We start from the raw sequence: 22,962 nt of genomic DNA, 5'->3' as shown, positions 1-22,962 counted from the left end.
GAATGCGAAAAATGTGGGGAGAAAAAAAAAAGCATAAAACGATGTTCTAACTCAACCCGTGGCGGACCAACAAGTTTGGCCGGACGCCCAATTCCATTTTCAGAAAGAAGCAATATTGTTTCATAACAGCTCTCAATACGGCCGCTCTGCATCCGAGCAGATCCATAAAACTTTACTCGAAACAAATTAGCTCATAACAAACGCAGCACTCCCCCATTCCTCTTCACCCTAGCGACGGCCGCGCGGCTGCAAAGGCATTAGCGGATCGCTGTGCTAATACAATCCTTACAGTGCATTCATTATGACATTGTAATCAAATGCAATTCATCATGGCCGCGTCGAGGGATCGCGGTTTTTATTTTTTCCTTTCTTTTTTTTTTGCACAACGCTTTGTGTTTACGGCTCTGATTACAGAGACCCCGTGCGCTCTGAGAGCTTTGATGATTAGCTTGGAGGCAGAATGCAGTCGGAGCTCTGGCGCTAAGACTCTATCCTGTTTGATGAGGTCAATCGCTGCAAATAAAAAGGAATTTCAGATGACACAGTCGACTAAGTTCTGACAAACTTTACACTTCCATGAAGTAAAAGAAAAAATGCAGAATTTCTATGTTTGCCTGTAAATTAGTCTCCGGTTTGTGGGATAAGAAGATCGGATCATTTTAGTGACTTTGAATATTGTTCATCAAAATAAACGAATCTTCTTTTGGGGGTCATTTAGTTAAACGACTCAATTCTGTTTCCTGTGTAATGCACTGCATAGCGTATATGGGAGTCACGTGATAAAAAAACGAACTGATCAAACTAAAAGAGTCGAGAGATAAACTACTCAATTCTGTTTCCTGAACATAACCTACGGAGATTTCGCGATGCTTCGCTCATGCGAACGAATATTAGAAAATGAACGAATCACTTTTTGAGATGAATCGTTCATCTGAGTCACATAAAAGACTCCAAATGAATGAATCGTTCATGAACGACCCGTCACTAACGTACTGTATAAAAGCTAGACTGAGGGAAAGAGGATCTTATTACACATGGTGATCATGTCTTTCTGCTTTTTGCAGTTTCAGTATCAGCTACATATTTAACCTCAAAACATAGATGCATGCATCATCAGCTAACCAAGCGTTTTATGCTAAAATCATTGCCATGTTTAATTACGCATTTCCTTAGAAACGTTAGTATCAATGATCATAAAATGATTAGCAATCAATGCTGCTTTGTTTAGCAAATAGATTTGCTCTTGGTTACAAGGTCATCAATACGTTTACATTCCTATTCGCGGCATTTAGCAGACGCGCTTATCCAGAGAGACGTACAAAGGTGCTTCGATTCTGTATCAATTAATGAATCTACACTGGTACACTAGATTACATACTTAGGATAAATCAACCTATGACTCTGTTGAGAGTTTTTGTTTTGTTTTTTGAACAAAGCAAACTTGGAAGTGTTAAATGAAAGAAAGTGTTAGTTTAAGTGTTCCAGGAAGAGGAAGGTCTTCACCTGTCATTTGAAGATAGTCAGTAACTCAGCTGTTTGGACATCTAGGGAAAGTTCATTCCTCCACCTTAGTGCCAATACAGAGAAAAGTCTTAGTATACTTACCTCTCATCCTGAGAGAAAGAGGTACCAATCAAGCAGTGTTAATTGCTTGGGTTTAGAGAGCTATAGCAGATCTTGAGAAGATTTAAGATTTCAAGAACTTCCACTACAACCAGGGTAAATCAAGTGGTTTTATATATATATATATATATATATATATATATATATATATATATATATATATATATATATATATATATATATATATAAAAAAAAAAAATTAATTTGGTTATAAGTGAAATGGTCTAAATACAAAATTTTCTCAGTGTGTGTGTATATATATATATATATATATATATATATATATATTTATAGTATAATGTTTGGGTTAGTTGATCTTTAATATGTTTTCAAAGAGATAAAACACTTTTATGAATCATATTTCTGTATTTCTAAATCACCTGCTCAGCATTGGCGCATTAAAAAAAAAAAACGTTCACACAGGGTCGTATTCTGAGTCGGCAACTGAAGTCAGAAACTCAAGTTCTAAAAAGACATCAATAATTGAGTGTGGAAACTTATCTGCATTCAGACCGGGGTGCTGCATAAAGATTATGTAAAATTGCACATATACAGTTTGCATTTTTGTCTTTTTTTTTCAGATCACGGTGCAGGTCGTATCTCCTCAGAGCACTTTTCTCTCAGAGCCCAATCAGGGAGATAAAAATATGTGGCTGGACAGATTTTTTTTCTATTTGCTACTGCGATCATCATTGGGGGATTTTCCCTGGTGTAGACTATTCAGATCACGAAACATGTGTCCTGCATTTAAATTCACTGCAAATTAGAAGTTTCTTTTCCAGTTTTGAAATAAAAAGGATCTTAAAAATATAGTGTGGAATGGAAAATTGACATTGAATTTACACTTGGAACTAATTTAAATCTCTTTGGAAGGCTAAATCTGAGCAGTTTGAGAAGATCTGGCACTTTTACATAGTTGTTACCTTAGGGAAAACCCTATCGCTTTTTCATCCATGTGTGGATCAAACTATCAGAGCCACAATTGTATAGTTTTTGGATTTGCTGCCATTTGAGACTAGGAGACTCAAACCTGTTCCAGCATGGCAATGCCCTGTGCACAAATCCAGCTCTATGAATATCTGCTTTACATTGATTGGATATTGAATGGCCTGCAATGAAGATTGATTGGGATGACCATGAACGCTGAACCCTATGCCTCCTCACCTGCATCAGTATCTGAGTTTTCTAGCAGTCTTGTGGCTGAATGAGGAAAAAATTTTTACAGCTCTGGTGAAACATCCCCTTCAGAAGAATGGAGGTTATTATAACAGCACATGGACTCTGAATGTAGAATGAGGTGTTCAAAAAGCATATTTGAATGTTCTGCTCAAGTGTTCACAAATTTGACCTAATGTCAAGAGTAGTGATGGGAAGATGGGTTAACTGTAGTCACATGGGTCTTCGAATCCCGTTAATCAAAATGATGAATCGTCTACACAAACAATCTACCTCATTCTGTTTCCTGTACATAACCTACAAAGATTTTTTTTGAGATGACTCGTTCTTCTGAGTCACATTAAACACTCATCACTGTTCAAGACTATGGCCCTGGACACAGGTTCTCATCAATCACTGCACCCTTATAAGCCATGTCAAATAATCTATACCTCGAATTTATCCTTCCATGCTTGTCTCCTTTAGATTGCTCATTTTAGGAAGGGTTCTCATGTAATTGATCTTATGCTTCATCTAAAGCTCTATGAATTTTGTTTCAGAATTAAATGTTATATCCTGAAACATACAATTAGAGCCCTGGCTACATGACTTTAGCCTGTAGCTATTAATCACCAACTATCATCATCATTTAGCTGGTTGTGACAAACTCAAGAAAGTTCTGAAGCTAAAGTTAAGCTTATCTTAGATGAAACTAGACCATCAATAGTGCTACACATTGCTCAGACCACCAATAAGACTGGCAGCGTAGGCTGTTAAAAAAGTCCAAAAAGAATTTCTCCTGACTGCCTGTGAAGTATGATTCAGCCGAACAGGCATTATGGGTTTCAATTGGCAAAGTCCAAGCTCAATCACCAGCTATTTACAACAACCAGTCACATCTCAAAGACTTATTTCTGCTTACTTGGGCGACGCCTCATACATTCAAAACGATCTCGGAATGATTTTCCAACTTGGCACTGGTGAAAAATCCGGACCAAGGTTCATCTCAAACATCAATATGGACATTGTTTGGAATAGATATCCGGAGTAGACACATATTCAGCAATAATTTAGTTGGGGTATAGTGTGTGCCGATGTAGGCTGTTGACGATGAGATAGAAAAATTATACATACTATGAATTAATTCATTATTAGATTCTTTAAGATATAGATACAGCCTAGGGGCACAGCAGTGGCACATTGGTGGTGCTGAGATTTGAACTTCCAATCCAAAGTCCAATGCCTTAACCACTTATCCACCATCTCCATGTACAAAGTTAAATCACATATCTGCACTTTATCCAACTGCACTATGTGGAAGAACATACATCTGGATGCACTCACAAGACCAACCGCTCAGAAAATGATCAATCGAGGTAGGTCTCAATTCCGTCCACTTAAATGATGTGAGATGCCATATTGCATTTCTGTACCTTGCTTATAAACATATAATTTTATACACAATATATACTTATATACTTTGTCATTCATTTGATATACAGACACATAACCATAGATTGTCATGGTTGGTCCACTTGTCCACAGTCCCAAATACCTTCTAGGATAAGGTCCTATCAAAATAGTTTTTGGGGGTTGAGGTCGTTGAAGCCACTCGAAACACCTCAAATGACTCGGGGGAGCATTTACGTATGTAAAACGTATGTCCTGTCAAACATCTCCGTGGCAGATTTAACAGTTTCGGGCAGAATTTCACACTTGCTCTTTGTTCTAACTTGCTGTCCGTGATGAAATCACAGATGTGGTAATGCACATGGTCAGAATAGCATCAGTTACACCATTAGTCTTAAAACTGTTTAATACAACCTCGTATATTTACTTATCGGACCAACCAGTCAGTAAAAGATTATTACACATGATTCTCCGTTCCATCTTGGACCAACCAGTTTATCTTCATTTCCTACTTTTTTTGCAGCAAGTGCTTCCCTAAATCCAATTCCTCCAGATCATCAGATTTCTTATCGATGCTCTGTGTACCAGCAGATCAAGGACATAGGGGCCAGAAATTTGCTAATGACCCGTATCTGGGCAAGCCTCGTTGGAAGCTACAATCAGGCAGGTGCTTCTAAACCATGAGAGCTCATCATTGCCATGTGTTCATACTATCTACAGCTGTGCAGTTTATCACATAATTAATTACTATTTATTATACCCAACATTTGTAACCTGTACTGAACTCTCTCTCTTACACACACACACACACACACACACACACACACACACACACACACACACACACACACACACACACACACACACAAATTAACATCAAGTACCATGTATTACTATAGTTCATATGACACATTTTTTATGTATAGTTCCTGTCTATATAAAGAAATGTCAAATCTGTCAATTCCTGACACTTCCCATCATCACTGCACCACACTGCATGGAGAAAAGCTGGGCATAATATTCCGAAGTGTTTTTTTATACATCCTATTCCACTTTTAGTCATTGTGTTTCTACCTCATACTGGTACCGTAACCTTGGAGGCTGTAGAGTATAGTATGTTTTTGGATGTAGTAGCATGACATTTTCCCTTTCTTGAACTGGGAAATTAAAATGTGTTCCATTGTGGGGGAAAAAAGAACAGTTCCATGAAGATATGATCTTGAGAAGATTTTGAGATCTCAAGAACTTCCACTCCAACCTGGATAAATCAAGTGGTTCTATACTTCATGACTTCAATAGGAGACCATTCTGTGCATGCAAGGATGGTTCCAAAATCAATAGCCTAAAGATCCTTGAAGTTACCGAGCAACCCAAGAAGTATGGATTTGGACTGTATTTAATATCAGCTACAGCTGTATTTAATATCAACTACAGCGTTTCAGCACCACAGTTAACATGAACAGTTCTACATTTCAGCACTTGTCATTGAATAGTGCACCTGTTCAACTCAAAATTTCTTTATCTAGGTAAAGCTGCTTTGAGACAGTGTCTATTGTTTAAAGTGCTACAAAAATCTTAATACATTGAATTGAATATGCTTTTTATGGGTTGGAGTGGAAGATCTCCAGCTATAGAGCTCTGACCTCATTTACTTTTATTCATGTAATTTTCATGATCATTGCCAATAATTCGCATGCTAAACTTGTGAGTTTTTCTGTTCTAAAACCTATTAGGATACTGGATGATAAGAGTAAATACGAGCTGATACGGCATGACTTAACATGAAACGTGGAAATTGCGTTATACGCAGCCCTCTTTCGAACCCGGCACAGAAGCAGATGGTGCGATATTGGGAATGGTGTGATTTAGGCTTGCAAAGATCTCACAGTGTGAACAATCTGATTCCAATGAAAATCACAATTACAGCCTGATTATGCCAAGGCAGATATGAGAGGCTTTACTATTGTGAGTGTGGTACAAAAGTGAAGGGAACAATACTGCACACACACACACACACACACACACACACACACACACACACACACACACACACGCACACACACACACACACACACACACGCACACAGTCGTACAGACAGACAGACAGACAGATAGGTAATTAATAATAATAATAATAATAATAATAATAAATAATTAATTGATTAAAATACAAATGGATAGATAGATTGATAGATGGGGCACAGACATACAGTGAAATATAAAAACAGAAACAAATATATGAAGAGACAGAAAGAGAGAGAAATAGAAAGTGAGAGGGCGGCTAAGAGAGATGATCCTCATTATGTTAAAACGTTGGCAGAAAAGAAGAAAGAAGAACAATAGGAGAAAGAGAAACGATCCGAACGGCCCTGTACTGCTGCTGAAAGGCCCAGCGTTTTAAACGAAACCCTGGGTACAAATCTTAATCACAGTGCGGCTGAACCACATTCCTGACTGATCCGGAATTCCATTCGGCTGGAGATGTACGAGGGCTGTGTGTTAATTGACTTTGCAACATTGCAGATGGAAAAGGTTTTCTCTCGCCATAATTACCGCCTGTTCTCGTTCCTCTGCAGCCAGGTTCAGCCCGGTGCTGCGTCGAGGGGCCGGAATAAATTTGGATTGGATGTAGAAGGCGTGTGCCAACACGACTCAACGACTCAAATCGTCATGGTAACTTTACAGTGTGACGAATTTTTTTAATGATGCTGTCTATTTTTGAGGGATGAAACCTTTTAAACTTTTCAAAGTTCATATCATAGCAGTTCCTCTAACAATAATCTATATCTGGATATCCACTATACAGTATGTATATTTTATATACGTCCGTTTTTTACTCAAATATATAGGAAAAAACCTCCACCAGAAATTTTTTTTTAATGAATAAATATTTGTTTACTAATGCCCCAAGTCTCAAATCAATTACCAAAATCTGCCATGATGCACACATCAGGCAATTATACCCATCCGTGTAGAAAAATAGCAAAAGTATGTTTTGTATTCTGATGATTTATTTTTATTTAAAACACCATAATTACTTTAAAACATTAACAATATTTTATCTTAATGCTCTATGTTGAGTTTGGTTTACTACTAATAAACACATTTGCATAAATCATCCATATTTGTCCATGGATGCTTAAGAGTTTGGGGTTGTTTTAGAGCAGAAAAGGGAATTCCAGAAAATGAAAGGAACCCACATGGCACTTAATCCTTACTTTAACGTACACCATGTAATTCAGTCTGGACTAGGCTCACTGGAACCGGATTCACAATAAGCCAAAGAGTACGTCCAAGCTTCGTAAGCGTTATTTAGAGAGCCATCTAGAGTTATCTATCATGGAACGACCTGCCCAATCACCGCACCTAAATCCTTTTGAACTGCTCTGGTAAACTGCATCGTAAAAAAAAATCTTTTGGTAAAGTTTTATAAGAGGCATGTCAAAGTATTTCAGCTGAATGTTTGGAGAACTGTCCAGGTGCTGAAACTGTGTAAAGCTGTTAAAGGAGGATTTTTCAATGAAAATAAAGACATTTTCACACCGTTACATGACCTATTTTGTTGCATAGAAACAAAAGGAACATGCATATGTGTGTCACTGTACCCATAGTGTATATTATAATATTCAACATGCCAGGGCAGAGGTTAGACCTGTATTTTTCATCATATTCACAGTAGGATCAGGAAGCGGTCAGGTAAAAGAGATGCTGCATCGCTGCAGTGTATACAGTACAGCGCATGCTGCATTACTGATGCTTAATAGATGAAGTCGCATTCAGTGACTCGAGTGAAAGATTTTTTTTTCTTTTCCCTCCGGTTGTGAGATGGGACAGGAAAAGAGGAAGCCAATCCGCACACAAGAATTAAATTAATAGCGTGTCAAAGATTTCATTACTGTAGCTGTAGAGTCAGAATGAATGTGGAAATGCAAACACGCCCCGTAGGCACGGTAATAAGACTGAATAAATACAGATATGAATACAAAAGGGATAGTGTGCATGTGTGTGCGTGTGTGTTGGTGTGTAGGGGTGTATAGGAGCAGACTTACAGGCTGGTGTGGTCCCAGACAACACACTGTGGCTGTGATGTGCCCTATAGGAAAAAGACAAAGAGAAAGATAGAGTGTTAGTGTTGCAATGGAGGTTTTGGGCAAAAAAAAAAAAAACAACAACAAACAAGAAGTAGATTTTTTTTCTTCAATCTGTTCATTCTCATAACAACCTCCACTCTTCTGGAAAGATGTTCCACTAGATATTCGAATATTTGTGCATGTGAAAATTTGGGGTCAGTGATGCTCCAGCGTTCACATTCATCCCAAAGGTTTTAAATAGGGTTACATTTTATTATGGTATATTATATTTTATAATATATATTTGTTTATTATATCATATGGTAAGGTGTCCTAATACTTTTGTCCAGAGTTTGTTTGAGAATATTTAAAAACACATATTTATGCATATACTGTATATTTTATAGATAGATAGATATATAGATAGATAGATAGATAGACAGACAGACAGACAGACAGACAGACAGACAGACAAAGAGATATACTGTACATGGATAAAGATATAGAAATAGATATAAAGAGATAGATATAGATAGATAATTGGATGGATGGATGGATGGATGGATGGATGGATGGATGGATGGATGGATGGATGGATGGATGGATGGATGAATGGATGGATATAGATACATATTATAGTACAATGTAATAAATTAATCAATAAAATTGGGAAAAAATAATTACAGGTGGAATGAAATTGAGGCCAATTTATTATGAACGTATGCATGTGCTTAAAATCTACCTCTCGACCTTTAACCCTCCCAACCCCACTCTTTTGGTTTCTCATTCTGCCCCCAATCGCCATCCAGACTATGACGATTCATTAGCGAAACTCATTTACGATGAATTGATTTGCATGACTCCAGGTTGATTTGTTCGGTTCCAGGCTGGTGTGACGCTCTAATCAGGGCTCAGCCATGCGTTACACTGCGACTCACACATCACTGGTTCATCATTGAATTGACTGGCATAATGATCCAATCTGTCCAAGCTCCAGCTCTGCCCATTATCCACCAGTTACTGACCTAAATGACATAATAAGCCACACACAACCTTGAAGAACCACGTACACACTCATGCACTCACACACACACATATAAACACACTTCAAAATTTGTGATTTCAGACAGGAGTCTTTTAAATGGTTAAACTGAAGGATATTGCTAAAGAATTGAACACACACACACACACACACACACACACACACACACACACACACACACACAGAGTTAGTATTTGATTATAAGTATTCATTGTTGTTACAGTCCACAACTGCACCTTAATATGCACCAAAAGATTTGGCCACCTGACCATATAATTGGCATGTGAATCTTTCTAAACATCCCATTTGAGATTTAGTGCCCAAATAACCTCCACTCTTCTGGGAAGATGTTTCACTAGGCGTCAGGTCCTGATGTAGCTTAGGTGAGGGGACCTGAAGTGCAGCCAGTATTCCAGTTCATCCCAATAGGTTTGAGGTCCAAGCTCTATAGAAGCTCAATCAAGATCTTCCAACCCATGTAGACCATATCTTAATGAAGCTTCATTTATGTAAAAGATATAGATATGGCTGAAAAAATCAGGTGTTTAAATACTCTCGTCCAATGTTTGTAGATACATTTTGGGTTGCCAGATTTCCCCCAAACCCACAGTTAAACCGCTACACTGGTTTAAGCACAGTATTTCTTTAAACTCATCTATCTATTGTCATTCTCATGCTGCCCGACTTGTTCTAATTGCTCTTGAGGCGTGAGCTAATATCATGTGAACCTCAATGGTGTGCTAAAACCACTGCAATCGCTTCCACTTACACCGCCTGTCACTAACAAGACCCAATCCACGGCGCCATCTGATGGATATGGATAAAGTCTGGCTCCATCTTCATGTCTCAGCAGCCCCTTTGGGTCGAGCTTGATGAGGCATACCGCCTCAGAGCATGTCATACCTTACCGACATCTGCGGCCACGTACTGAACCCCACCCCCTAAACCTCCTAACTCGTGGCCAAGCTCTGCTATGCTCAGCTGCAGCTGACTCAGGACCACTGCTGAGCCGGGCATGACCTACTCTATCCTAGAGGGACTTGGAAAGGTTGGGGATGTGTGTATTCATAAACACACAAACACACACAAACACACAGACTTGCACTAAGTCCTGAAATTCTTGCCGGAGGTATCAGGTGAACGTTGCCATAGAAACCTTGTTCTCAAGGGTGGCAAGGGCTTAAAATGTCAGAATTCTCTCCTGATTTTTTTTTTCACAGCCACAGTTGCTGCACACCAACACAAGCACCTCATTCGTGTTTATTTATTTCAAAGTAATAAGCGATGCATAGCATTGGAAGCATTTATTCCTGCGATTTTCTTGCGTTTTGCTTAAAAAGAACAGCGACAGTTAGAACGACACAGAAGTCAAGCTTGATGGCGCTAAATAAATCAATTAATATGTGACACCTGTTTTTTTATCACACACAGTTACACTTTGAAAGGACTCGTTCTTTTGATCGCTCATGAATTAAATGCTTTCGAATCTGTGTTCTTTAAATCTGTGCACTTTCCATTCTCATTTTTTTTTTTGCTAACATCTCACACCTAGGCTATTTGACACAACCTTCTTTATAAAACCATGCGCTCCTTAGTCTTCCCTGACCTTTGCTTGTCCATTCGTCCACCTGTTTTCTTAATAAAACCTTCACCAGACCATTTCCTGTATGAATTTTGATTTGCCCCTAAGTTCTTTGACGATCTATTAAAATTTCTCTCAACCCTTCTTTCCTAAGATGGAGAGAATTACAAGAAATTTCTCGATCGACTTTGATTGCCTGATGGGAATGCGGTCCGAACGATAGCAGGAAGTGTTTTTTTTTTTTTTAAGTACTTAAAGCCCTTGAGTTTTAATGGGAAGTTTGAAGGTTCAAGCCCTGGTATCGCCAAGCCGCCACTCTTGGGCCATCAAGCAAGGAACTTCAGCCTCTGTGCTCTAGGGGCGCTGTATAATGGCTGACCCCAGCTACATGTACACGACAAGTAAAAATCCCCTTTACACCTTTAACCTTATTGATATCCAGATTTCATTAAATTAAATAAATAAATAATTACATTGGCCAAGCTCATTGACCTGAAGGTCGCAGAAATAAAAATAAAAAATAAGGATTTCAGGCACATTCATACTGGAGTGGAATTCTAAGTGGGTTTTTAGTGATTGAGGGTGGCATGCTAATAGTGTTAATACTCTAAATGTTGTTTGTTTTTGTTTTTTTTTTACCCCTGAGCATTTTTCCAGGATTTCATGTATCATTCTCTCCCAAATTGTTGCGACAAATTGGGAAGCACAATTGTATAGAATGGGCTCGTTCGCTGTGGTCCGAATCCGGGTAAGATCGTTGCCGGTTCTAACTGCAGCATTGTTCTGGTTTCAGACTCACTCGATTCAATCAGACCGTGGTGCATTAGTGCACATCCTTCTCCACTGCACACATGCACGGAGACTTTGCCTCACCATATACTGTATGTATAAAACGTATGGGATGAATGACATTTGAGTCTATTGTGTGCCACAGAAACAGTAATAACTTGCACCTCTGTGTGTCCCTGTCTGTTTTTTTCATCAGATGCACAGGAGTAAACCCTTTTCTACTGCTTAAAGAACAGTGATATTTGAGGAGCCAGCAGAAGTTCATGTTGTTGCTGTTTTTGCCTTTTATTTTCTCATTTGCTTGTTACCCTGTTGTGGTCACCTGTTCTGTGTTTTAATAAGTTTATTTTGCATTTTTCCACCCTCCTGTTCATCCTGTTCCTATCTCATGGCAAAGTCCAAGTTTATGTTTATTATTATTATTATTATTATTATTATTATTATTATTATTATTATTATTATTATCATTATTATTATTATTATTATTATTATTATTATTATTATTATTATTATTGTTATTAATTATTATTATTATTATTATTATTATTATTATTATTATTATTATTATTATTGGTATTTTACATTTTCAGACCTTTGCTCACATCTTCATTGTAAAACATAAATTATTCCTTGTTGATGATTATAAGTAACAAACAAATGAATAAATAAAGTGTTATGGTAATAGTGAAAATCCTCCGTATTGTCTAAATAAATATATAAAAACATAAGTATAAACAAACAAACACACAAACACAAATGAACAAACACAAAAGGAAACAAATAAATAAATAGACATATGAATAAAAACATTATTGAATTAATTGCGGAAATGTTATGCAATGAAACACTAAAATAAATAAATGCACAAATGATGGATAAATAAATAAATAAATAAATAAATAAATAAATAAATAAATAAATAAATAAATAATCCCACATTGCATTGAGTTCAACAAACAATATTTTGCCCCTAATATGTAAAGTATCATGTACTTATTGAGAGAAGATTTGCTTCTGCTGAACATTTATCTACAGCTTTATACAGCATTGACAAAACTCAAATCATTTCCTTTCCAGGCTGTATGTTCAGCACTAATGGAAGGTTTTAACATGGATCTAACAAGCCTGTGTGACCTACATCATGTGTAGGTCACACGTGATGTCGATCCACGCAGGAAAAAAAAAATCACTTCATGCTTTTATCGAGAGATTGTTATTAAAAGGTCAGAATGCCTGTAGGAACCTGGATTGTGCTAATGAGTCATATAGGAGACACTTAATCACTGTTGTACAGCATTGCATTCATATAAATATTGAATAGATGGTAATGATGAATTGATAATGATGATGATGATGATGATGATATTGATGATGATGATACTGATGTGTGAAAGAATTTATCACCTACATTTAGCAGAGGCGCCAGTTCCACCACTACAACCGGCTCAGTGGGTTTGGGTAGAGGACGTACTGTGACACTTAAAATTTTAGAGCTGATCACCAGAGGATCTCTGAAGGGGAAGAACAAATACACAGGAAGTGGTGAGGCAAGAAAAACAGAAAGTGTAGGAGTTATGGATAATTACAGTAACACAATGATATAGGATACACTATAAAATGTGGTGTATATATATATTTGTTCTTGTACTATGATTTATTTAGTAGTTTCACAAGGAGTCTTCAAATCGCAGCATTGAAACAACTACTTTATTTTGTTAATGCCGGATTTCCCATGCCATAGGATATAACCAGCTCCATGAAGATATTGGTTGGATTAGTAGATCTTGAATGGTCTGATATAAAGCTTTGATCTCAAATCTTTTGGGAAGAATTGGAGTGCTGATGGACTCCACGCCTCCTTACCTCACCTACAGGACATGGCTTTACTCACTGGTTGAATGAATCTCCACACATCTTCAGAAGTGTGAATGAAGCTTATTATACCATGGACTGGTCCCTGGTGGTCTAGTGGTTAGGGTTCGGAGTTCTCACCGCCGCGGCCTGGGTTCGATTCCCGGTCAGGGAACCTAACCCAGCCTTTAGGGTTGCACAAGCCAGTGCACTCTTAGTGCTGGTCCCAAACCCAGATAAATGGGGAGGGTTGTGTTAGGAAGGGCGTTCAGCATAAAAACATAAGCCAAATCAAGCATGCGGATTACGAATCCGCTGTGGCGACCCCTAATGGAAGAAGCCGAAAGAACGTTTATTATGGAATAGAATGTCCAAGAATTGTGCGTTCCTTTATATACCATCAAAGTGGTGAACTTCTAAATAACAATCAATAATATTCTTCAATGAAGAACCAAAAATAATTTGCATTGGTATGAAAGGAATAAAACAATTCGAGCCGTTTCTGGGGAATAATCGACTGAAGTATCTGTACAGTGGTTTCTGTAAAAGTACGGCTTGTGATGTGTTTTTTATTCCTTGTATAATCAAGGGGTTTCTGCTGCTCTGAACATTGTTGAGGGTTTGTGCACTACATTTTGTGTGCATGCTAAATGGGGAAAATTCGCAGGATCAGGGAACATGTTTTCCCTCTGAAAAAAAAAAAAAAGAAAGAGAGAGAAAGAGAGAGAAAAAGAAGAGAAAGCGAGAGACAGAGAAGGATGTGTGCTCTTGGGGGGAAAATTAATGAGACTCAAATCTAAACTGAACAAACAGTCACGATCCCATCCATATTTATCAACGAGCGAGCATCCCTCAGGAGTATTGACCTGAATGGCAGGGCCTTTCCGTAGTCTCGGGGAAAAAAAAAAAAGCGTACGGAAAACAGAGGAGTATAAAAGAGCGTTAGCGAGACCTGAGAATTAAACAAGCGATCAACAGGAAATTCAGACAAAAAACTAAATCGTACTGAGAAGAAATGAAACCGGGGTTTAACTTTGAAGCGAAGCCAAAAGTGCAACTGCGTGTTTTTATATTTTTGAAAACGGATTGAACAACACTACAGGGGTCCGAAACCAGTCGCTCGGCCTCGCAAGATCACGCCATGTACTTCCCGCTTATTATTATTATTATATCGTAATTATTATTTAAACGTTTCTTCCCTGCAGCCTGCAGCTCATCCCTCACTATCAAGCAGCATTAGTTGCTTAGACAGACGTATTTTTTAACACAAAAAATACCCTGCTATTTAATTAAGCCAAGCATCCCTTCGTTTTCGAACGCAGGTTTTCCTCTATGCGTTCCTATAACGCGCAATTCTGGCCGGCGGGATAAAACAGATGCATTAGTCATATCAGAGAAATGGTAACAGAAGGTACTGAGAACAATAGATTGTCTCTAGAGGGATTATAGGATTAAGTAATTCACTGCATGCCAAGTGGTTTATGATACATCCCCAAGGAGAACATTACAATATAGATAGCATGGAGAATCTTAGATTGGTTCTAGCAGAGGTGCAGAGGTATGACACATTTAATTGAAAACAAACAAAAAAATGACAAAAAAATGACAAAAAAATGCCATAAAGTATTCCTGAAAAACAGAAGCTATTTCCAAAACATGTTCTACGTTTTAGACACTCGTGTCGAACTCTGCTAATAAGTCAGTAATCAGTACCACATGATTATTTTATTTATTAAATTTTTCCTTTTGACCAACCATCGTTTTTTGATTGCTAAATGTGTTAAAGTTTTGAGACTAGCGCTCTATGTTTACACGCTATTACCTTTAAAATAGTTCCTCTGCACAGCAATTCTTCTTCTGGTACGTGTCCAAGTCTTCTTTTCCAAGCAACTTCGCGCTTCGCACCGAATCTCAACAATGGTGTCAAAATGGTAACCCTTGAGCCGGATATTTATCTTCGGGAAGATGGCGAAGTCCGCAGGAGCCAAATCTGGCGACTAGGGTGGGTGAGGAAGTGAGATCACATGGATTCTTCTCCATAGATCATCATGCACAAACTGCCAAATGGTTTTCGGGAGTTGAGTTTGTCAAAGGTCATCCTGATCCCTCGTTGTTTTCCAGTGATGTTCGAAACACCTCGAACGACTCACCGCGGCATTGCCGTATGTCAAACGCATGTCATGTCAAACGTCAGATTTGTGTGGCGGATTGTGTGGCGCAGACGTGATAAAACACGTGGTCAGAAGAGCACTAGGTAGCACCGTAGGTTTCGAAGTTTTTGATACCACATCGTGTATATGGAGGAGGAGTTCAAGCATGGAGTTTCCAATGGAATTTTGAGTTTTTATTTTGGAATGAATGAAAATAACACGATTCGAGATTGAGCTAGTTGGACAAGCTGAGATATGTTCGAGACTGAGCAATGTCCAAGTTTCAAGACCATATCACACACTTGTCCACACTTTAAAAAAAAATGCTAGCATGAATTTTTGTTTTAATTGAACTAGAAGACCCAAACCTGTTCCAACATAACAATGAAGCTCCATGAACATCTGCTGGGTTTGGACTGGAAGATCTTGAATAGAACGCTACAGAGCTCTAAACGCTATTAAAAATCTTTGGGTTTAAATGGAACATTGACTGCACTCCAGGCCTCTATATCTCACATATATCATTTCCTGACTGGATAAACAACCACAAATCTAGTGGAACATCTTCCAAGAAAAATTGAGGTTATTATAATGGTAAATGAAAACATTAATGTGGATGGGATGAAATCCATACAGTTCTTAAAGTTTGGTGTCCTCAATGTTTTGTCCATGTGGTGTATCATTACCTAAACCACCAAGGAAATAGAATCATATGAACCAGATACATTTATAAAAATCATTAATTATAGTGGACCTCTGCAGAAATTTGCAATACATTTAGTTTTTCAGAAGAAAGAGCTTTGTATGTGGGGGTTGTTTATCATATGTTTCTTTTGGCACACTTACTTGGGTGGTGGTAGAATAAAGCCAAGGGTGCGGTAAAGAATGGATCCGATCACAAAGTAGGAAGCCTCGTCGGATTCTGCAAAACAAGACATGAAAAACAAACAGTCTACTGAAAGGATTATTAGGACAAAGCCCACTAAATAGTGGCTAAAGTGCTAAATAAGATTCCCACCAACGCACATATGCCGAATGCCCATTATGCTCTCAACAATCGTCAACAGCGGCAGCTGTGTCCGTTTAAAACCCATGACATTCAGGGTTCCTTTATCCGTTCCTGACTGACAGATGGAGACCGACACACAAACCAAAGCAAAACAGGATTTACTAAGTTGTCAGACATAAGGAGTTTGAGCCCGTCTGGACAATTCTAGTGACATTTCGAAGACAGACAGAAGGGGTTTATATTTGTGACCCACCAGTCCAGATCGCCAACCTTCTGCCCAATTTTTCCCTGATGCATTTTCTTTTTTTTCATCTGTCCCCCCGCATCTCTTTTTCCCCTAAACACACTTATATATCTTCTATTTTCTTGCACAAGAATACTTTGGTTTATCTTGTGATGCCTTTGTTTTCTTGCCTCTGTTTCTTCTTTGTCCAATCCCTTCTTCTCCTGCTGAGTTCTGGTGTGGTTGCCAAGCCTCTAGGGATTATGTTCGAATGTGGAAAATGTCAAGGTTTGGACAGAATAGGGCTAAAGGGATAAAATGAGTGTAGCAGGCATCTAACTACGAGAGCGGCCAAATTTAAAAATAAAGCGAGCCACTCATTTGGATCGAATCAGATCTAATGTCTCATCATCAAGCTTTAAGCATAGCACGTTTGATTCTCTCACTTCTCGTTGTTTTTCCCAAGTTCAAAAAACAAGCACTCTGGCATTCAGCAGAGGGAAATGGACGGCCTGTTGAAGAGTTCAGTAATTTTGTAGATGCACAGTGTGGAAAAACTTGAGCTTGCTGTCTATATTGTGGTTTCGCAATTTCTCCGTGTGATCTCATGACATTCCATCAAATCATTGGCATAATTGATTGGCGTTGCATTTCCATCTCCTGGCCAATGGATCTGAAACCACCTCTGGATCCATAGAAAATCTACCAGGCCCTAAAGATACAAGTATATTTAGAGCAATCAGCCTAAATATTGAAACCACTGTCAGGTGACATGAATAGCATTAATTATCTTGTTACAGTGGCACCAATCACAAGAGTGGGATTTATTATATACTCAATACTTACAGGACTTAAAGTCTTGGTGCCAGACACCACAGTATACCTTCAGAAATCTCGAAGTCTAGGCCTTATACAGCTCAGTTGTTTAGGTGACACAAGAGGAACTACACAATGTCAGCCAGGTGGTTTTAATGTTATGGCTAATCTGTGTATATACTCTTTTCGAAACTTGATACCTTATTAAACATCTTTGCATTTGCCTTTATTGCTTCCTTTATCTCTTTGGTTTGCTCAGGATCAGCTGGCATACTGCAATATGGAGCCAGTAACTGTATCCCAGGCTAATTTGGTACCTTGCAAGTTCCTACCCACTGGCTATTTTACATTTCATCCATTACCTGACAGCTATCAACCACAAAAGGTGGGTCAAATGCTTCTGGAACACCAGGAGCCAAACACCAAAAATGTTCTCTACTGCCCTATTTGCCCTCTTCTGCATACATGATCTCATATTTATCCATGATTGGCTAGTTCTGCTGTAAATAACAAAATGACAAATGGCTGTGGCATCGTAGGGATTAGAACTCACAGTCTACAGGTGAATGATCTTTGCTGTGCCAATCTAGAGCTTTATATGGCCAGAGAATATGATTAAAGCAGGATTAATTGCAAATTCATGTCATACAAATCTAATGTGAACTGTCAACCCATTATTTGGATCCATGATGCTAATTAAAATGGATAACTGCGCTTCGTTCTCTTCTACGCAATGTTCAGTGCACTACATCCCTCCATGTGGAACACTCATCATGTTATACCTGTTCCGAATCAGACAGGTTGCTTTGGGAAACATGACTTCCTCTATTTTGTCTTGACATAACACTGTTATATGCTGTTTTTTTTTATTTTTATCAAATCTCCAGACCACAGCGCTTGACTGCATGTGTTTCCGCATAACTCATGATTAATCAACTGGAAACAGTGTTTAAACAGCGGACTTCTCCCCTAGAGCAAGGCAAGGTGTAGCTCAATTTCAGCACATCATCAGGATAACAATCGGCCATCACGATTCAAAACGGCGACTGGGTCTGACAAGTCTTGAATTTAATTCAACCTCTTAATTTTCACAGATTCCATCCAAACAAAGCCAACATCCGATAAAGCATGTGTTCTTTTGTAGAACAATATTGCATAGTGCAGGACAATGCGGGATATCTTATCGCCCGAAGCAGGGGGTGGGGATGCGTGGTGTTGGATCGAATGGTTCAGCCCATAGGAGGAGTAGGAGGAGATGAAGCGGCATTTCTTTTACTTATCAACGGCTTGTTTTTTCCATGCCATTCCACGTAGCACTCAATCTCGATCTTTAACACCCCCACTCTACCTGGGGTCTTTTCTTCCCATTTTGGCATGTCTGGATCTTCTCTTCTTTAATTTCCCAGCTTCTAGAGAAAAATGAGCCTCCTCGACTGACCTCAACCCCCAACTTCCCTCTGTCCTCCACTGTCTCATCCACCCTTTCCCCTCGTCCCCCATAATGCGATCAATTTCTCACTTTGGACCTTGAGGGCTTCGCTGCTTGAAAAGGACCAGAGAGAAGAAGTAAAAAAAAAGCAATGTTGAATGAAGGCAAAAGACATTTGTCTGTGAGAAAAAGGTGAGAGGAGGAGAATTGGGGAGAACAAAGGAAGGTGATGGCCAAACGGATATTCAGTGTGTACGGAAAGTGAAAGAAAAACGATCGTTCAGGATGTTGGTTGCAAATATTTGTTTCTGTGGCAGAAATCTATAGATGCAAGGTTTCCAACTCACCATCAGAGGACAGACTGAAGACCTCTTTAGGGATGAAAAGTTTGTCTTCTGCTGAGCGGGCCCAGTCCTTCATCCCCCTCCTTCCCTTCATGGGGAAGTTAATGTCGCTGGAGACAGCTGACACCGGCTCTCGTTGGATATTGATTACTAACGAGAAAGAAAAATTGCACAGGCTTTCAGAGTCCACTTCTCTACAACTTGCATATTAATCTTTTGAATTAACACGTGATCTTTGGTAGCGTCCAAGATTTATTTAACTTTTTATTGCCTTTCATAGCCATTTTTGATTTCATTCACAGCAGTGGAACTGTTGCCTCTATTTTTTTTTCTTTTTGTCCTGGACCTCTTTTCAATTGTACACTTTGTTCGAACAAATACAATACCAAAGATATTTACCTTTGACGCTAATATGGAATTAGTAGCTTAAATTTATCCCATTGATTATAAAATTGAGCAATTAGGCATTAGGCAGCTTGGTGGTGGATGATGGTGGGATTTGACCCTAATACATTCCGATCATAAGTCCAACATCTTATCCACGGAGCTGCCACTTCCCTTGCAACTTTGGATTTCTGACCGCCTGATTGAACGCTCTTTTGGTCAAATCCCAGCATTACCAAATGACACTATTAGGCCGTTAGCCCTCAGTAGGAGAGATTAGATAATTGTAGGTGGATGAGGACATCTTCAAGAGCACAGGTTTAGCCATGGTACAGCACCACTGGAGCAGAGAGGGTTAAGTGCCTTGCTCAAGGGTCCAACAGTGGCAGCTTGATGGTGCTTTGATTTAACCCCCAAACTTTATGATCAGCAACTCAAAGCCTTAACCTTAATCTGTGTATTTTGCCAACTGACTTGTCTACATGAGTACTAACTCATCACATAGCTGCACTCTTGATTTTCGGATCTGTGAGTCCAAACATCAGTATGATTTATTCACTACCTGTCCATTGGATATCACAGGAAACTCTGAAGCGCTAAAAGAAGCCCTGACCATCCATCATAAATATTAGCTTTAATTGCAAATTGCTGTTATTGCATCAGTAACCTATACACAACCAAATAGCATATAAACACAGCTGAGCATTGCATGTGTTATATATGTTTTAAGGGACTCTTTTAAGGGATTTTTCTTTCCTTCCCTTCACCCCATATACGCAACTTTCAAAAATTCATTTTGCAACATGATGTACTGCAGATTGCAATGTCTCTGAACTCTGTGGCTGATAAGAGCACTCACTGAGGTTAGTGGTGACAGCGAGAAAGCTTTGGAAAGGCTTTTGCGCTTCGCCGATGAGATGAATGAAGTCTTCCACAACTCGCATTAGCAGCACGGCACCTGGAGAGACCTGGGAAGAGAAAATGCATTTGTATATGGTGTGTGTATACTGGATATTATTTATACATCTCACTATATATACAACATAACCTGAATTTTCCAACCAATTGTGCAAAAATCAGTCGTTCCTTTGGACTTGTACTTTGGATGCTTATGTACATTTGATGGCAAATACTTTTGTACTTATTCTCAAGTGAACGTTTGAAGGGACACTTTTACTGACTTTTCCATGGTCACTACATGGTTTGTGTACTTCATCCACCACTTTTTTCCAACCTTATACGGTTCCAAAGTTGGAGGTTCCCATTTGTATCCGATGTCTTTGGATGTGGTAGATGTAAATTGAAGACACGGTTTACATGGGTTGGAGTAAAAGATCTTGACTGGCTTGCTATTGATCTCTGGAGTCAACCGTCTTGAACAACTTTAGGATGAATTGGAACTAATTGGAAAATGGAATTTGGGTGAAATGTGTGGAGCACTGAGCGGAACATCTTAAAAGAGTGGAGGTTATTATAACAGCAAATTGGGACTACGTAAAGAATTATAACCTTTGCAAAAATGGGAATTTTTTTTTTTTCCATAAGCTGTTTTTCAACACAACTACAACTGTTATAATTCTGCCAACTGTTTTGCCGTGTTAATTGAAATAGCACAGTGATGATTGTCTGAATATAGATTTATGGAACTTCTGCCCTCTCATGGGAAAAATAAAGTAATCTGTCTTGTCGTCGGACAGGCATGTGAACGCAGGCGACAGCTTTTGCCAGAACAGCAAATTGTTGCGTTTATTAACTTTGTTCTTGTCGGATTTTTTTTATTCCTTCCAATAAACCAATTAAATCCATTTTAATATGCAACAGATGGTAAGAGACGAGCTAGATTGGCTGCACTGTGTGTTCGTAATGAATAATTGAAGCACTAACACGCTCGCTTATATTTTTGAAATGGGCTTGTTTTCTGCTCTTCTGCTGGGAATAGATCTCATTTGTTTCCGTTTCATTGGAGCTCTTTGACATGTAATATTGGCAATCAAGCCAACAACCTTTTCTCCTGTATATAATTAGTTGACAAATATTGTATATGCTTTCGGGTTTTATCTTCCACTAGGTGACATGGGATTGTGTTTCTCTGCCTCAAAGCGCGAGGAGACTTTGGATTTGTTTTGTTTCAAACACAAATTTACTATACATAATTTTCATCAGGCTACCGCCACTAATTGTTTCATGTTGTTGTAAAGAAAAAGACGACACGCTGATATCGACGTGGTTAAGGATCTCGGAAGGATGAGGGTTCAAGCTTCAATATCTTCAATATATTGGGGCCTTGATTTGCCCTGACCAAATGATTCCGTTGTGCAAAGGCACAAATATTCAGGGTCATTACGAGGTTAATACCGCTGCTTCTGCTAAAGACGATGCATGTGGGAGGTACTGCTGTGGCTCCTGTGAAAGGAGACTTGTTGAATTGTGATCATTGGGTTTCTTGCTTTACGGCATTCATTTGAGATTCCTGTCTGTGATGCGGCGCTCTGTTCTAAGTTTCTCTATAATATTAATGCTTTCTATAGCCGGGTCGTCATAATAATGGTACTATAAATAAAACTTCACACATCCTAACCTTCCTTGCTTCTCATCACACCTGCCGTAACTCCTGGCCGAACCTACAGCTCATTACACATAACCCTAAACCCCATGTGCTGTGTATTCCTCTTTTACGAGAACATTTCGGACCTCAGCGAGGGCTTAAAAATACGTGGCTTTGAAGTCGAGCCGTTATGCCGTTATGGGTGCGCGATAATAAAGGAAGCATTAAGCCTTTAGGTTCAGTGAACCGTGACAGGCCGGAGATCTCACCCCAGGAATTAAAATAGCATTAGCACAGCTCAGGTTGCAGAGTGCACATTTTGTTCAGTGAACAGAGATAATTCTCGGTTTCAGTTTTTTCTCTCTGACTCTCGCATCAGCTACACTACAAATTGCTTCTCCAGTTCTCCTGGAGAAGAAGTTTCTCTGTATCCGACTGCAGTAAAATGAGAGATATATGGGTTTTATGAAGACACTGAAGAACATCTGTTTTATTTATCAAACTGGGTACAAATGGATTGCAACAGAAAAAATCTCCCAG

General features: G+C 38.8%; 1 protein-coding gene across 8 annotated transcripts in view; it reads right to left on the bottom strand.

Moving 5' to 3' along the window:
- adgrb2 (adhesion G protein-coupled receptor B2) overlaps window positions 1-22,962 on the bottom strand; it is a 333,861-nt gene that overhangs the window by 115,001 nt on the left and 195,898 nt on the right. For all 8 annotated transcript variants that reach the window (XM_046843925.1, XM_046843929.1, XM_046843931.1 and 5 more), the window contains 5 exons: window positions 20,737-20,845; window positions 19,497-19,643; window positions 16,519-16,594; window positions 13,080-13,182; window positions 8,238-8,281 (listed from right to left, as the gene is read on the bottom strand). In XM_046843925.1, the coding sequence (XP_046699881.1) occupies window positions 8,238-8,281; window positions 13,080-13,182; window positions 16,519-16,594; window positions 19,497-19,643; window positions 20,737-20,845 (479 nt within the window). The remainder of the gene's footprint in view (window positions 1-8,237; window positions 8,282-13,079; window positions 13,183-16,518; window positions 16,595-19,496; window positions 19,644-20,736; window positions 20,846-22,962) is intronic.

This window comes from Silurus meridionalis, chromosome 29 (genome assembly GCF_014805685.1).
Source record: "Silurus meridionalis isolate SWU-2019-XX chromosome 29, ASM1480568v1, whole genome shotgun sequence".
In the NCBI taxonomy this organism is placed as follows: domain Eukaryota; kingdom Metazoa; phylum Chordata; class Actinopteri; order Siluriformes; family Siluridae; genus Silurus; species Silurus meridionalis.
Note: the sequence above shows the minus strand (reverse complement) of the source record. Positions and strands in the feature narration are given on the sequence as shown.